Source organism: Xiphophorus hellerii, chromosome 4 (assembly GCF_003331165.1).
Source record: "Xiphophorus hellerii strain 12219 chromosome 4, Xiphophorus_hellerii-4.1, whole genome shotgun sequence".
NCBI lineage: Eukaryota > Metazoa > Chordata > Actinopteri > Cyprinodontiformes > Poeciliidae > Xiphophorus > Xiphophorus hellerii.
In genome coordinates this window covers 16,298,302-16,316,507 of record NC_045675.1, presented here as the reverse complement: position 1 = coordinate 16,316,507, position 18,206 = coordinate 16,298,302, and the positions used below count along the sequence as shown (strand labels likewise).

The window sequence follows — 18,206 nt, the reverse complement described above, 5'->3', positions numbered from 1 at the left end:
GAAAATGTCTGCACGTGTTTTCCTTCACAGATGGAGAGTATCTGACATTCACCAGATATGAACCCATAGGAGTTTGTGGACAAATTATCCCCGTGAGTACAAGCCTTTCTTCAAGTGACATACACAACAAGAACAAAAAGAGAAAAAGGCAGATAAGAAAGAGCTGGCTCGGTATGACAGAGAAACTGGATGGTTTATTGGATTACGTTCTGATTTTCCAGTAATTCCCTGACAGTCATTGTTTATTTGGGTTAAACCCACTCAGTGAGCCCCCCTGCTCCCCTCACGATGACTGTGCCAGTGAGGTTGAGTAATGATAAATGAGAAGTGAGAAGGGAAGGGATTTCACGTGTTGGGAGAGAGAGTGATGAGAAAGGAGGAAAAGATGAAGGAGAAAGAGACACTGCTGATTGTGCAAGAGAGCAGAAAGCCTGCGGTTCTGCCCCCCAACCCCATGGGCTCCTCTGTAAGGCAGAAATAACACAGGCCTGCGTGTCGTACAGCGATACGGCTCCGTCGCACATGTGTTGCAATTTCCCAACTTTCTCAGAATGCTGTGGGAAGAGAAAACACTGTACCAGTGCCTAGAACATTTTCTCACTTGACTATGTTTAGACAGAATGAAAATGAGAGTAAGTGACTTAAGAGCGATGAGTTATTGAGCTTGACTTGTGACCACCCAGTGTGTCAGTTGCATGATTTTCCCCACTTGTGTGTGTGCGTGCGTGGGTGTGTGTGTGCACGCGCAGTGGAACTTCCCTCTGATGATGACGGCGTGGAAGCTGGCCCCGGCGGTCGCCTGTGGAAACACCGTCGTCCTAAAGCCAGCCGAGCAGACGCCGCTCACCTGCCTCTACATAGCGGCTCTCACCAAGGAGGTAAATCTGACAGCGGATCTATTACGTGTAAAACTCACATTTTGCTTATTTTTGTTTGTCCATTTTGGTCTCAACTGTTACTGAAGACATTCCAAGTGCTTAAACCCCCCCCCAAAAAAACATCCAGCCGTTTTTTTTGAGGGGGGGAGGGCAATATTCAAAATACGTTAATGTTTTTTGGTGTCAGGAAAACAAGCTGTTTCCTAAAAGCTCCTTTTGTTAAGGCCCTGTTTACACGACAACAATTTCTGGTGAAAATGGAAGAGTTTTGTTGTGTTTGTATGTACATTTACATGAAACCACCGAATGTTTCCTCTGACAACGGCACAGTTTGAGAACCGGTTCCAGAGTACAAAGGTTCTAAAACGTACCGGTGTCTTGTAAACAGAATAAATTGATCTTTTCTGTCAAGGAATCCCTATCTCATGCATAGTATGACGCAAAACATAGCTGCTTCCCACAATCCACAGAAGAAAAAACTACTGACAATGCTGGTGTTACTACAATCCGTGTTCCCCCATCAGGTACGGTTCCCCCATCACGGTTCCCCCAGCGTCTCTTCATCGCTCCGCACCGCTCGTACGGCTTGTACGGCGATCATAACAAGCACGCGCTTGTTCGGCGCTCTTATCTAGAGAACTACGGACACCGTGAAAGCTCAAATAACGGGTTTCAGCGAAGTTATCCCACTTTTTTCCCAACTGTAATCAGACATACATAGTACGTGTTTTCCCCCAGTATCTGGGGGAACGGTACCTGATGGGGGAACGCGAATCGACGTGCCTTCAAGTAGAACTTTTTTTTTTTTTTAAATACTTGCGCACTTAGTTTCAAAGAACCTAGCACCAACTAGTGGCTTGGCGAGGGCATTACACCTTTTCGATGTGTACCGTTACTGTGTAAACAAAGATTGTAATTAGAATTCATGTAAATGTGTTAACAGAAACGAAACAAAAATTCCATTTTCGTTGGATCGTTGTCATGTAAACGGGACCTAAGTCACATTCTACGGGCAGTGCCCCGTAACCTAGCAACCCCAGCCAGCTCAGCCCTGCTATAGCAACAAAGCGAACTCTAGGATTTTAATACAAAGTTTAGTGGAAGGAAGAAAAATATGATCAAGGAACAGTTATTGAAGCCTGTAACGAATACTATGAGGGTAAATTGCAATAGCTCCATCACTAAGGCTCTTGAAACATATTTGCTTAGAGTCACTAGTTTTATACATTTTAAACGTTAAGCACAGTGAAATACCTCTCTGTAAATTTCTAATTTAGACTTACAGACTGTGGAAACTCAAAAACTCTGCTAAAGTTGTTCTGTATTGGAGTTTTTGAACGACAACTGGCTGTATGCTCAAATGAACATTTTCAAGAACAGAAGAAATGATTATTCAGAAATGGAACAGAAAACAAAGTAAACGAAGAGACAATGTCCAAAGAAAAACATCCAAAGCTTCCAAAAGGTCTGGAGAACTACATATTTATAGTATTTTAACAGAAGATTAGAAAGTTTGGAAGCAAAATAAAAATATCGAGGTCTAAATAATCACCTCGCTTTAATTGCAAAGAGAGATGATTACTTAGCTTCAAAGGAAATTAATTTGGAAACCTGCTTGTTATTTCGCAGATTTAACCAGAAGTCTGGCATAATATAAATGCTGACAGTTCACACGAAAGCACTGACATACCAAATAAAAGATCTAAAGTGTTATCTCATTGTAATACTCTCAGTTCTGCAAAGAGAGTTGAGTCAACAGAAAGAATGATTAGGAACACTAACAAATGTGTTTTTCATTTTAAACCAGTAGTGTGTGGTAAACGGGCTGCAGTGCGTTGCAGAGTGCAGCTGTGCAGATATTTTCCTGCTTTTCAGATTCAATCTTCTGAGCCGTCTGGACAGAATAGAAATAAACACGTGTGTAAGTTAAACAGCACAGGAACAATGCAGGCTCACATTACGATCCAGTCCCACTCAGTTATGTGCAAATGTAAGTGTCCACATCCGCTCTTGTTTCCAGTGTGTCCTCCACGGCTGCGCCTCTTTCTGGAGACTGTCTGTGGCCCTCTTCTCTGTGATGCTCCCCCTGTTTTCTAGTTACAGGCAGGTTGGGCCGGGTCCGTATTCCCCCCACACCGCCTGCAGTTTTGCTTGGCTCTGCTGTCATCTCCGCTAAAGCTTGTTTCCTGTCATATTGTTTTGACAGGCCGGGTTTCCACCGGGAGTCATCAATATTTTGCCAGGATATGGTCCAACAGCAGGAGCTGCGATTGCTTCGCACATGGGCATAGACAAAGTGGCTTTCACGGGATCAACCGAGGTACGTGTTTGTCAGATCTGCAGCTGCTGCTTGCTTTTGTCACGGAGAACAAGTGACACAGTGACCAACATGTGCAGAGCATAAGGAGCAAGCTGGGTAATTAGGGGATGTTGTGTGCATAGTCTTAATAACAAACAAATGGGGGCTTACATAAGTTGTATGGCCTGTCATTAATCCCCGTGACAAGGCTTTGATTTTATCTATCACACATGCACGTATAGTTAAAACCAGATATATTTACATACGCTGTATAAAAAGTCACCTAACGTTGTTTTTCCTGCTGTCAGACTAAACGTTTTGGATAGTTAGGAAGAAAGATAGTATTTTTATTTTTTTTCTAAATACAAGAATAATCAGCGTGCATAAGAGAGAGAACTTTTTGAACATTTTTAAAACTTTCCTGGAAGTCAGAAATTCAGACACATTTCCTTCTCACCGCTGCTATTGCTGAGTCAGGTGTGCAGGCCACCTTGATCGCGCACACCTTTTCTGGTCCATTTGGAAAACCATTTGTACAACTACTGAAGGTTTTGATTCAGTAGTTCTGAATATTTGTTCCCTAATAACTGCATATATTTTGTGAAGTGCACCAGTAGCTCTGATAGTAAATTAACAACACAACATGATGCTGCCACTCCCTACTTTACATTTGGAGCAGTATTCCCAGGATTGGGAGCTTCCTTCTGACTTCTTCAAATGTAATAACAACAATTATTGTCTTTCCTTCAATTTTTGCTTCACCAGAAAACTCTCCAGAAATGTATTTCTTTGTCAATGAGTACATTTGCAAACCTCAATCAAGATTCTTCTATTGTTTTTGAGGTAGTGGGGTCGATCTTTCAGTCCATTTCACTTCTTATTTCTCGATGACTCTCTCTGACAAAAACTTCAGCCAGCATCTTCAACAATTTCTTTGCATTTGTTATTTGATCAATACGCACATTTAAACCAAAACAACTCTGGGACAGAGAACTCATATCTTTTCTGAACCCTATGATTATTGGGGATTTTCATTTTTGTTTATGCATGTGTCTAATTATTTGGCTATGAATGTGACTCGGACAAAATGTCTTTCTGATATCTTTGCAATTTCCTTTAGATCCTCTCGTGTCACACAAGGAAGTGTTGAGGTGGTCGCAGTAAAATTCATTCATAGGTGTCAATGTTGTGAATTACTCTAAGTCAACTTCTGAACTTGAAGAAGATAATAAAAAATATATTTAAAAGCTCTGCTGCTCACTGCTCTGGCATTTCATAAATATAAATAACTTTACACCCATAACAGGAAACATTGCGTCGGATTTAGTGAGGGAAAAGTGATCAATATGTCTTTCTTTATACAGTATGTAAATATCTGTTATTGCATTTTCATAAGAATACAAACATGTTTCTGTGCTCCGGTCTCTTTCATGTTAACATCTTTTTTCTTTATCTAACTGGATCTAAAGCACATAAAGCTCAGCTTGCCTTGCAGATCCGGGAAGCGGCTAAAACAAAGCAAAAGGACGCATACCATTTTAGGTGTTGAGTGTTGTGGTCTGAACTCATTCCTGCGGCAGAGAGACACCAAATACCTCTCTGCAGATCATTTATAAACATCTGTCATTTACCTCCTCTGTTCCAACCATTCGCAGCAAAGCAAAAGCAGAATATATAACAAGATGTTTTTAACAAGTCTCTCTGGAAAGTGAACAAAGCTTCCTGTGACTCATTTATGTTGTTGCTGTAAGCAGCATCTGATAAGCTCCCGCAGGCTCAGACATAATACTTCACTGTCTGGAGCCACATAGACAGTGAAACTGAAATTCAGCCGACCAGAGGCAAATAAATGTTGAAAACCTCACTGCAGTTAAAGTTTTATTCAAGTTACTGACTCAAACAGCATCCACGCTGAAGGTCATTTTGTTTGCATTAACTCTTTAAAGACTTTGAATTAATGAGTTAAAACAACATTTAATCTCCCTTTGGGATCAATAACGTATTTCTGAATTTGAATTATTGCATCCTGTCAAGATTTTCTTGTAGCTCCTAAACTAAAAGCAAGAAGAAAATCAGGTTTGAGGGACCAAAATTCACAGATTTCCTTACACAAATATGACCATAAAAGAGTTATTTTTGATTGAAAATGTTTAAGACCTGTTCCATTTGGGAGTTAACCATGTTCATTGACTTTTTACTTTACAATGAAAAGAGGACGAGAAAAAATGTCACCAGAACTTCAATTTCTATTAATTTTTAACTTGCATTTTATTTTTGTTCGATTCTTATAAGTTAATTTCCCATTTGTGGACGAGGAACAAAGAAGGTTTCCACTGTTCATCAACAAATCAAAATCTAATTTATTTACAAAGCACATTTAAAAGCAAAAGTGCAAATCAAGGAATAAAAGTCAAGACTTGAACCATTTTAAAAAACATAAATATAGTGTATAAAATACACTTAATGTCAAACAAAGACAATAAAATAAACTTACCAACTCATATTGGGCCAAACACCATAGAAAAAATGTGCCTTTTAAAACAGGAAGTGAAGATGCCAGTCTAATATTGAACAGCAACATATTCCAAAATTTGGGGTGAAAACAGAAAAAGCTCAATCTCCTCATGTCTTAAAGCAGCTTGTCCGTTTCTTTTTTTATATATATATTATCCCCAGGCTAACATAAGGAAATGTGATTATAGGTTTCCGATAAATAATTCGTGCCAGCAGGAAGTCGCTTGTGCCTCATTTCCACTGAGCGATGCGGCGCGGGTTGCTGCGGGTCGGTTCGCTGTTTTACGGTCCAGCGTTTTCAGCAGAGCGTTTCCACCACCAGTGTGTTCGCTCTGGCTGGGCGGGCGGCTGAGTTTGGTAGTAACTAGTTACATTTACTCAATTACACACACATGTAGTTTTTGTTAAAGTTTTGTTCTTTTTGAAAGAAACTGATTTTGGAAAATAAGAAAGAAATTGCCTGATTTTGTTATTTTTTGTTACTTATATGAATTATTGTCATTTTCATACTTAAAATACCAAAATTTCCACTTAACTTTATATTTTGGTCCATATGATTATGTAATCTTTAAGTATCTGTCATGCGTTACAGAACCATAGAATGGCCTATGCTGTTTCCAGTCAATATTTTCAAGTTACAAGTGAGATTTGAGGATCTTTTATTACAACATTTTCCCATAATTTCTGAAAAATAGAAGCAGGAAATGACAAAGTAATGTGCAAGTCTAAAATGAGGATACGTGTGGCAAACTGACCGGGATCTAATTTCATAAATACAGAGTTTTTGCTATTCATTAACTGATTAAATTGAGACGCATCCAGTTTTTCCTGCTTTTTTTCTTTGGATAATCTAATAACTCGTCTGACTCCTTCAATCGAGCCCAAAGAGATCTGTTCCCATTATGAACATTATTTCTATCTTGCCATGTATGTTGACACATTGAAAACATGTCACTTTGGTTTATGCAGAATAAAATGTTCTGGAACACAAAGTCCTGTTGTGTCCTTGAAGTATTTGTTGGGTTTGATGCCTGTTTTGTGTGTTTTCATAATGGGATGAAGGTTCCTACTGCATTAGGACTGATATCTTAATTTAATCGTGACACCACAATGTTGAAAGTTTAGCGTTGTTGTTCTGAGTCTCTGAATTAACGTCATATTAGCCAAATGATCAGAAAGTAGGTCATGCATCAGTTGGAGCCGCTTCAATTACTTGGCCTGCAAAGGTCAGTGAATCTTCGTCAGTGCAGACACAACTTGTGCAGAGTGTAGATTGAATTTAAGTAACCCAATGATTGGATCATTGCTGTGACATTTGAGTTGTTTTTGCAACAGTTTTGGGGCAATGACTCCACAATGTGGTTAACAGCTAAGGCAGGAGCGTCAAACCCATTTTCCTTTTGGGCCGGTTGTGCCAGAATGTATTGATAAAACCCGTTAAACTGTTAAATATTGAATAGATAATTGAAATTAAATAATATTGAACATCTTTTCAAACCCTCCAGGATTTTGTGATTTTTTTTTTGTTGTAATATAGAAGTGTTTGTGGTACTAATTTAGAAATATTTGCACTTATGTATGTGACTTTTTATGACTTGCTGTATCATTTCGGATCATAACTCAACATTAAGTAAGGCTGAGGAGGCTGTTTAGTAGAAGTAAGAAATACTTAGCCGTCACTGAGATCCAATATTTCTTTTTACCATTTTTGCGAAAATCTGCAATAAACTCACAATTATGTAGTAGTGTGAAAAAGTTGAGCGATTTTTGATTTTGCGTGAATTTCCACAATAATTCACAAGAAACTGGAAGGACAAATTGATGCAGTAAATAGATAAAAAACTGCCTTGAATTGATTGATAAAATAATATTTAAGCATACTGTTATCTTGACGGTTCTATTTATGTGTCCCTTTAGAGTCTAGAGGGCCATATAAAAAGCTACAGCAGGCCGGATTTGGCCCTCAGGCCTCGAGTTTGACACCTTAGATTCTATTGTGTCACCGAAACACATTTGATAAAAAAATGTTTCCCCTAATGACAGAGTAAATAAAGCTTTATTCAATTAATCTTTTATGTTTTGAAAGAGTAATTTTCCCTTTGTTTCTTTTCAAAGCAATTGCTGCTTAGCTAGTCCTTGTTTTGTCTAAACCATCATTGATTTTTGAGTAGCCATCTTTAATCATTAAATACAAACACTTTAACCTGCCATAGTTTGCACAGTCGACACTCAGACGTGTGACTGGAATTACCTCATGAAAACATTGTGATCAGGTGGTTTGAATAAGTTACTCGGGTCGGTAAAAGCACTCAGAAAACAGTACAGCAATGTACTGATATTGGAAAATTAAATTTTTACTTTTGAATACTTTAAGTCTTTTCAAAAATAAGTACTTCAGTACTTTAAGGTGAGTAAACTTTTGATCAAACAACTTATACTTGCGACTGATCAACATTTGACCATGAGTATCAATACTTTTACTCAAGTACTAGAGTTGAGTACTTTGTCCCAGGCTGCATATCTGAGACAGTTAATCACCTTCAAAGGGCAATGAAGCAGATTTATAAACACACATTATGATTTTGTTGTTTTGCTGTTGTCATTTTTAATTAAGTTCTGGATAGTCTTTTACTACTGTCATTTTTATTTAGATTTTTATTGATCCATTTTATCTAAAATACAAAACAAAAACGACCTAACGCTCGGTTACAAAGCAGTTTTTCAGTTGTCTTTAGTTTTGGTTGAGTCGTGTTATTTTCACAAATTATCAAAAATAACCAAAATGAAATCATCAATACAGAAATATGAGTAAAATATTCCTTTCAGATTTTTAGCTCACAAACAGAAACGTAAATCCTGTCCTGATTATGTCTCCGGTTTATTTTTACTCGTTTCCCTGTTATTTATTCTGCATTATCTGGAGTCAATTAGAGTGAGTGAGCCGCTGCTGTCAGAGACGTCTGATGCCCAGACAGTGAGTCACCAGCAATAGTGAAAGATATAAGCATCCCTAAGAGTCTGAACAGCTACAGGTGGATTTTAGGGGGAAAATCTCACTGACTCACACCACTGTGCTACTCTGAATTCCCATCATGTTTTCCTTTACTCTGGAAAAAACACACGCGAACATCCACTGAGTCAGCCACTTCAAGTTTCTGATCAAAGACGGACAAATTAGATCATAAACTCTAGAGCCAAGCGGAGTGTTGCGTTGTTTTTATTCAGCTCAAGAGGCAGGCGTCGACTCCACTCTTATCTTCATCAGTTCAGGCAGCAAGATACTGAGAGAAGATGAGCCTTTTCCATGCTGGAGGCGGGGTATTTTAGGTTGGACACTTGGAGGGTAATTTTCCACTTGATCTTGTCAGTTCCCTTGGAAAATAAAACAGGCTGTGTGAGTAACAGGAAAGACGAATACTTGCTCAGGGTGTAGGATTGTGAGGGAGCTGCGGGGGGATTTCACAGGCTTCTTATCTGTCCGCTCTCAGTCCATCACAACGGGAAATGATCAGTCCACTCATCTAAAACGGTGATTTACAAACTTTCCAAATAGTGGAAATACTGCTCTTTGCAAAAATATAGATATTTTTTGATGAAAATCCCAAAGGGATTCAAATCTGCCTCAGTTAAATTTTTTTTGAGTTTTTATTTAACATTTCCAATATGTGAACCCTTTAAACTCTGCTTTAGTTGCTCCATGCTAAGCCTTGGATGAATAAATTACAAACTTCTAACTTATATCTTCAACAATAAATCAACAAAACTCAAGTTAAAGTATGTGAAAACACGCAGCCTGGATCAGAAATCGGTGAGACTGTAAAATAAGGTGATTTGTGCTTGTAAAACTAAAACATGCTTTTTTAAAATGAATTACACGGTAGATTTTCCTGACCAAAGAGGGTTTTCCCTCAAGTATTCACAAGGAATGTGGATCTTGAATGCTTTATTTATTGTTCTCCAGTTTTGGTTTTGTGATATCATCTGCGACGATGAGGGCCAGAGAGGAAATGGGGATAATAGGAAGATAAGAGAAAAGCCACAGGCAAATCCCCACTGGGTTTTTTCATATCAGAACACCGGACCCGTTTCACTGCAAACAAAACGTCCCACAGTTGGCTGGATCACAGGACACCACCCACACACCTTGTGGTTGCCTCTTCCTGCCCCTCGCTACATATCAGATGGTGTTCCAGGCTGAAACATCATTTTGTTTTCCTGCCGCTCTCTCCAAAAAACCCGTAATAGATATTCATTCTGTGTGTTTGCAGAACTCATGTTTCATGCAGCTGGCCGACTGCTGCATTCCTTGTTTGGAGCTAAGCAGCTTCTTTAAGATATTTAATGGCTCGGGTTGATTTACCGATCTGGCTGCAGGCCTATCTCTCTTAGTAAACCCTGGATCTGTTCTCTCCGCCAGGTTGGCAAGCTGATCCAAGAGGCGGCGGGGAAGAGTAACCTGAAGAGAATAACGCTGGAGCTGGGAGGGAAGAATCCCAACATCATTTTTGCAGATGCAGATTGTGAGTTACAAAGTAATCAGAGATATTCCACCAGGAGTTTATGCAATAAGTCTGAAAACTTCTAAAACTTTGGATACACATACGAATTGGTGAACACATGCATATTGTGTTATTCTCACAGCGCCACCCAGTGGTATTAAGAGTGGTCATGTTTGTCACATAGATGCACCCCTCTTGACCTATTGACCTCAGTTTGACTCCATCTTCTGGATTAAATAGATCTGTTTACACGTATAAGTGAGCTTCACTCTTATTGGGTTTTGGAAAATCCACTTTTTCCTCAAATATAATGACACAGAGGGCTATTTTTCTCTCCAAGCCACTCCTCAAAATGGGAAAAATAGAAAAAACACGCCATTCAAGTAAGATAAAGCAAAAATGTAAAGTTTAAAACAATCAGAACTGTGACAAGAAAATCACTGAATGCTTTAAATGTGTAAAATGTTGTTGCTGAAGTTTGTGTAGTCTTAGAAAGGGCATTAATATTGTAACCCTTCTATATTCATCTCAGGTGCAGTAGGTCGACTTCACGACAGACACATTCAGGTTCACTGTATTTATTCCAAGAAAAGAGAAAATCAAGTTGGTGGTTAACATCAATCCAGCAGCTTCTGCCTCTATACATAAAATAAAATATAACAAATAACCTAGAATAAACCATAAACAATATATCCCAATGAGAAGTTAGCAGAAGTTAACATTTGTAGCTAAAATGGGCAACATTAACAATGATAACATTTAGAAACAAACACAAAACATAACAAATTTACTCAGATTTCATCTGTGAAATTTGTACAATATCAAATTTGTCCAACATATATTTTAAAATATAATACTTGTAAAGAAAACACAGAGCTCATTGTGATACATACCGCAGTTACCGACGGCAACAGAAAAAAGGGGGAGGAGCTGTCAGTTACCGGTTACTATGGTAACCACCAACTGCCAAGAGCAGCCTAATAAAACTTAAAACACCAATAAATGTCTGGAGAAACAACTTGTTGACTAAACAAAATAAATTCAAATAAATTTTGACAAACTTTAAATTTATAATATTAAAATAAAACCCTGTTACAATAGTGCAAAGCTTTAAAGACAGCAGTACTAATGGTAGCTGAAAAAAAATTATTTCTTCCTCTTTTTACTAAAATGTATTAATTCTAAAAACTTTTGTTACATATATATTTTGTTGTGGAAGAATGGGTCAGTGCCTTTGGGAGGTTTAGTGGTATAAAATATTTCTAAACCCTGATGATACTTGAGATATATGTTACATGTAGAGAAGTCTCATTCAAACTATTTAGATTTTTAAAGAAATAAAGATACAAAGTTTGGAAACATTAGTAACCAGACTTTGGTTACTAATGTTTCCAAAGCAATACCTTTTCTTGTCTAAAAGGTATTGCTTCCTAAAAGGTGAACGAACCAGGTGAGAGTTTACACTGTCCTCAAAACAACAATGCACAACTTGGGAATCAACGAGTTACACTGACTGTTTTAAAGTTAATAATGAAATTGTTTCCAGCGCCCTTAGCCAAATGTGTGCAACATTTCCTCATATGATGTGATTATTCTCACTTGAAATGAAAAGGAACATGTATAAATGAAACTTCATCTTCCACAAAACTCCATGACAGGGAGCAAACACCGATTTGTTTTCTAGTCATCTAAGAAGCAGATCTGCCTCTGTCTGAATTTTATTCAATTAAAAGACTATACCTCAAAGCTTTAAAGCCTTTTTGTGCTTTGAAAAGTTCTGGTTGGATGAGTTTCGTACAACCTTAAGGTGCCCGACCAAACTGGGGGCGCAGAGTGTTTTCAAATGCTTTCAACAGGCGTAAGAGGGGCTGGTTGGGGCCTGTAAATCAGGAGAATGGACCCTGACTCAGTCGGGTGCTTCATAAATCACCGGGGTCCATTAACCCTTTCTGGGGAGAGCGGGATCCATCCTGCTGGTGTCAGATTGGCTTCACCAAAGATGTCTTTCTCACATCATTTCATGCAAACACTGAGCCTTGAATCATAGAAAAACGTTTCATACTGAAGGTAATCAAAGGTTTTCTTCTACAGAATAAGTACTTTAATCTCTGTGCTGATTAGCTAAAAGCTCTTTTTGTTCACAGTGGATGTTGCGGTTGAACAAGCCCACCAGGGCGTGTTCTTCAACGCGGGCCAGTGCTGCACAGCGGGTTCCCGCATATTTGTGGAGGACTCCATTCATGACGAGTTTGTCCAAAGGAGCGTGGAACGAGCCAAGAGGAGGACAGTCGGCAGCCCCTTCGACCCCACGACTGAGCAGGGTCCACAGGTGAGACGATTTCGCTTTTAATTTCCACCTTCCTTTTTTTTAAAAATAAATAATCTAAATTATTCTGTTCTTCGTGTCCTAATCCATGCCTGTCCTTTACCTCCACAGATCAGTCGGGAGCATCAGAACCGTGTGCTGGAGTTCATCCAGAGCGGCGTCAGTGAAGGAGCCAAGCTGGAGTGTGGAGGCAAAGCTCTGGGCCTGAAAGGGTTCTTCATCGAGCCCACCGTGTTCTCAAACGTGACGGACGACATGCGCATCGCCAGAGAAGAGGTACAGGAAACCTACGTAGTAATTCAACATTTTTCAGTGAAACTGATGAAACATTATTTCTACCTAAAAAGAAGTACAAAAATTCAAACTATACAATCAGTTTTTTCATTACTTGTCCAAAAAAGATAATTCATTTTTGATATTCTATTATTTAATATTCATAGCTAATAGTGATGAAAGCTGCACCATGGTTTTAAGTTTCTTTCATTTCAAATAAGTACATTTGAAGAATACAGTCCATACAGAATCATTCACACATTTTTTCTCACACATGATTAAATTAATCAATAAATCAATCAAGTTTATTTGTATAGCACATTTCAGCAACAAGGAATTTCTAAGTGCTTTACGTCACAAAAACACAAACGCTTCATAAACTTGTCATACAGTCAACAGTTATGAAAACCAGTGACATTTTGTCATGAGCCTCCATTAAAATAATCAAAACACATCAAACATCAATTTGTGTTTATTATGTTTCAAAGGCAACATGTGGGTTTTTAGTCTAGATTTAAAGGAACTCTGTGTTAAGAGCAGTTTTGTGGAAGTTTGTTCCAGATTTGTGGTGCATAGAAGCTGAATGCTGCTTCTCCATGTTTGGTTCTGGTTCTAGGGAGGCAGAGCAAACCAGAACCAGAACCAGGCTTGTTTGTGAAACTTGAAATAAAACTTAAGTCGCAGGAATGATAAGACAAACTGTTTTCAAATCATAATTTTTAAAACCTCTTCATACTACACCACCAATAATCTGCTAATTCCTCATCCTGAATGTCCTTCAGCAATTAAAAAGTTAGTCAGTATTTATGAAATCTAACAGGATAGACAATAAAATGCAGAAACAAAAGTTAGGAACATGAAAATGAAGAAAAATGATCTGTGAGTAAGACACAGTCCATACAAAGCAGAAACACACAACGAAATAATATACGTTTGTTCGCTAGATGTCTATTCTGATTTCTGATTTATTATTTCTGCAGATTTTTGGGCCAGTCCAGCAGATTATGAAGTTCAAAACGATTGAAGAAGTGATCGAAAGAGCCAACAACTCGGACTACGGTCTGGTTGCTGCCGTTTTCACCAGCGACATCAACAAAGCCATGACCGTAACCACAGCCTTGCAGGCCGGCACGGTGTGGTGAGTTCAGTTTCCTGTAACAAGCTTCATTTTTCATGTGGGAAATATTAAACATTTCAGCCGTCCAGAGCCTGTAAGCTGACACCACACTATCTCAACTATTATTACACACTCTGCAACCAGCTTCTCTTGTGTTTCCCCCCCCCACACAACTCCCAGAAATGTGAGATGAAATTTGTGAGAACAGGATTCGGTGTAATCTGGTGTGTGTGCAGGAATAACACAACCACTTGTTGAGTTCTCTCAGAGTTGTTTGGTTTCATTTGTAATTACCTTCAGATGGTTATGAGTAAGAGCAGGAGTGGAGCTAACACGCAGCATCTGCCAGAAACATTTCGCTGCCTGTACCACAGCGGTCTGGTAGCTAAACAAACGTTTATATTACAGCTTTGTCCTTCAGTTTTCACGTGTCACAATTACTCACCCACCACCATCCACCATCACACAAACAAGGCATAATTTGTCAAAATCTTCCCAAAACAAAACTCACAAGAACGTCTTTTTAAAGAAAACACCTCTTGAGCTTTTATTTCTATGCATTTTTACCTTTAGTTTCCCACAAACTCAGCTTTTCTTCATTTAAACTGACCACAGTTGTCTCCATCCCATTTCCTTTTAGCAGTTTTTTCCCAGCCAGCTGTAATTAAACTCACTCACGCAGCGAGTCAGAATTATTTGATGGGGTTCAGCAGGTTGTAAAAACAACCTGCAGTGATGACGGTGGTATATTTTAGATCTGTCCTCCTTAATGCAGCTTACAATTGTCCTCAACTTTGAAGCAAACCACAGGAGTCAAATGCATCAGACTGATCCATGCTTTGTGTATTTCCCAGGATAAACTGCTTCAATGCTCTGAGCACACAGTGTCCGTTCGGAGGATACAAAATGTCTGGCAATGGACGTGAATTGTGAGTACGGTTTGTTTTATGCCCTCTACATATACACAACGTAACCGCAATATCACTAACAATGACTTCATGTTTCAAAACAACATTTATTAACCTCAAATAAATCTTTTTTAAAAGGATATTGAAATGTTTCTTTCTTTATGCGTCTCTTCCGACGTCCAGTTTTTAATAGCTGCACAACCTGTTATTTCTCACAGTCGAATATTAAATTTGACTTAAAGTTTCCTCTCTTAAAATTACCAACATAGATCTTTACAGTTGTTTTTTTAAATCTTTTTCTTAAAATATGTTTACATAAAGTTAGTGTACATTCAAACAATTGGGGAAAGATAAAGACATCACTGCAAAAACACAAACTCTTACCAAGTATTTTTGTTCTAGTTTTTAGTGCAAATATCTTAGTACACTTGAAATAAGACAAAACTAAGTTATATGAGCTTGGTTTAAGTAAATAAACTCTTAATATTGAATGTCTTATTGAAGTTAAATAATCTGCCAGTTGAACTGGTTGTTTTCATCAATGTTAATAAATTGCTGATTTAAAACAACATCATATATCTTCCTGAGAAGTTACTTGTAAGTTAGTTTTGTCTTATTTCAAGAGTATTATGATATTTGTACTAGAAACTAGACAAAATACTTGGTAGGATTGTGTTTGTGCAGTGAAGGCAGTGCTAACAAACAGGACATGTATGCAAACAGAAAAGTATTGTAAAATAAAAATAAATAAATATATATATATATAGTCCTGGAATTTAGCAACCAGAAATAATTTTGGTTATCCTAACTAACCAAGAACAGTAGAATAATTGCCCCACGTAATGCCAGAGCGAGATAATAAAAGGTTATTTGTGTGGACATCTGGTTTCAGTGTGTATTATCTATTTAAGTGATCAGAGCTGCTTCCTGTTTCAGGGGAGAAAGTGGCCTGAGGGAGTACACAGAGCAGAAGACCATCACAATAAAGATGGCCTCCAAAAACTCTTAAAGGTGGACACGCGTCTTCCTTTCCATCGTCATCCTCACACTGCCCACAGCAGCAGACCACACCGGCCGTCCAAACTAGCTCTCTCCATGGTTAAACTCAGCCTCTCCACCCACATTAACCCGACCTGGCGGCCCCCCCATCTAGCTCCAGGTCTCCACTGGCAACCACTGACCCCACCCCCGCACTGTTTACCTCCTCCTCCACTAACGACACTAAAGCACTCAGAGATGATTAGGGCGGCTGCTCTGACTGCGCCGTCCAACACCGTCGCTCCCCGCTGCCCCGCTGCCCCCCGCCCCTCTCCACATGCTGGATGCTCAGAGACTCGGTCGCTGCACTTGCAATAAGCCCTTTACTAGCTACTTGTTGCGTGTTGGGAGTTTTCTTTCTGCTGTGCGGCATGATTGTCAAAACCTCATTCTTCCTCGTCTTGGTTAGGATTTACCGGCGCGCTCCGGCTCGTTCGAGACCACTGATGTTTCCGTCAGCCTCACACATGAACGGATGAAATGTTGATTCAGAATTTAAATTGACTCCTAATTGTCTTTGTTTATATATTAGCTCATATGACCTAACACTGTATGTAAACCATTGACTGACGTAAAGTTGTTAAACTCTTAAAAAGCATTTTACACTCACTTGTTTTAAAAAAAGGAAAAAAAAGCAGAGTAGGTGTATTTTAAACTTTTGTAACTATCATTGATGTCCATGTATGTTTATGTTTATACAATCGTATGCTATAAAATTATAAAATGACTGTAGTTATGTTCTTTTGCAGTAAATCATTTTTCTTTTGCTATAAAAAGTTAGTTTTTTTAGAGCTTGGTGTCTCAGGAGGTCATGCTGTCTTTAATCTTATCAACGATTTCTTTATCATTAAACTAATCTGCCTGATGAACCTTTAACAAACTAAAGTGCTGTAAACAATTACTTAAACCCCGACAAATTTCTTCTGTGTTCTGTTTTTCACACACTTAAATGTTCCAGTTCATCAAAAACATTTTAAATATAATAAAAGTATAATAACTTATATATTATGGGAATAAATGATGTCCAATCCAACCTGGCCATATGTGAAATATCAATTTTCCTTATTGCTAAGTGATGAGCTAACTGGAATAAATCAATAAAAGCATGTAGTAATCAGATTACTAGTGAAGTAATATAGAAATTAATTAAAGGCATATACAGTATCTTTGCGCTTAAATGAGAATATTACACACTATCAGACTATTTTTGTTCTCCTAACTGCAGAGATTTACATAACAGCTGTCAGATTAACTTCAGGGTTTATTTTTAGTCCATCAAGAGGTTTGTGGTTGGAAATAACACAGATATCTCCCAACAAATGCGAAGAAACTTAACAAGAGGAATCATTTTTTAAAATGAAGCCTAGGCACAAATTCAAACTGGAAGACTCTTTTATCCCCACCGGGACCCGTTAATTGAAGCGACCTGCCCACAATCGTCGACCTATCAACGCCGGACCAAGCCACGTCACGTCCAATCATCGACCAAGTCCCAGCTGATAAGGACCTTCATTCATGGCGTCCTTCGCTCTCCAGCCGAGCTCAACCCACCACCACCCCTTCTCCTCCATTCGCCCGGTCCTGAGGCCCGCACCCTTCTTCAACCTCCACCACCAGTGCCGGGCCCTGGGGGATGACGTTCCTAACAGCATCGGGGATGCTCATCTGAAGCCTATCGCTAACGCTGCGATAACCGTTATCCCCAGCCGGGGCCCGAGCGCCAAAGACTTTAAATCCTGTTTGTCAATAAACTCTTCTAATTGTCTTCTTTTCTCCGTCTGAGTCTCTCCAGATTGAATTACCTTTTTAACATGTCGGAAATTATTTAAATCCTTCTCAATAAATGAAAACTGCTGGTAAGTTTATGCGTGTCTCTCCTCCAGTAGTTTTGGCATTTATTTCAAAATCATCTCTAATTTTTATATCCCTTCATCTGATAGTCGTGTAGAGGTATGTGAGTATTTCTATGCCTGGCTACATATTTACAAGACTTTCAGCTCATTAGGGAAATTGGAGTCTGGAATGACAAGAACACGAGTTAAATATTGTGCAAATATCGACTCCATTAGTTAGTACTGGAGGGCATTGCAACAATAAATCAAAATAGTAATTGAAGCCCTATTTTACAGTTCTTATTGCATTTTATCTGCCTTGCATTACAACTTTGCCTCTTCCTACATGTAAAACTAAAATGCAAAACATAATTTCAAACTATCAGGCTGAGATTGATTTGTTAAATTCACTGCTTTGAAATGAACGTTAAAGATTTCCATCCTTGGAAGAAGTATGCAAAGCAACCACAGCTTTCAGCGTGCAGCAGCCACAACTCATGCTGCTCCACCCCTCTATAGACT

The 18,206-nt window shown here is 38.7% G+C and overlaps 1 protein-coding gene across 1 annotated transcript in view; it reads left to right on the top strand.

Annotated features, from left to right (window-relative positions):
* aldh1a2 (aldehyde dehydrogenase 1 family, member A2) overlaps window positions 1-16,889 on the top strand; it is a 30,855-nt gene extending 13,966 nt beyond the window's left edge. The window contains exons 5-13 of the mRNA XM_032560733.1: window positions 31-92; window positions 750-878; window positions 3,085-3,198; window positions 10,109-10,211; window positions 12,335-12,519; window positions 12,628-12,792; window positions 13,770-13,927; window positions 14,761-14,835; window positions 15,751-16,889. Coding sequence (XP_032416624.1) covers window positions 31-92; window positions 750-878; window positions 3,085-3,198; window positions 10,109-10,211; window positions 12,335-12,519; window positions 12,628-12,792; window positions 13,770-13,927; window positions 14,761-14,835; window positions 15,751-15,823 — 1,064 coding nt within the window. The 3' untranslated portion in view covers window positions 15,824-16,889. The remainder of the gene's footprint in view (window positions 1-30; window positions 93-749; window positions 879-3,084; window positions 3,199-10,108; window positions 10,212-12,334; window positions 12,520-12,627; window positions 12,793-13,769; window positions 13,928-14,760; window positions 14,836-15,750) is intronic.
* Window positions 16,890-18,206: the final 1,317 nt, after the last annotated feature.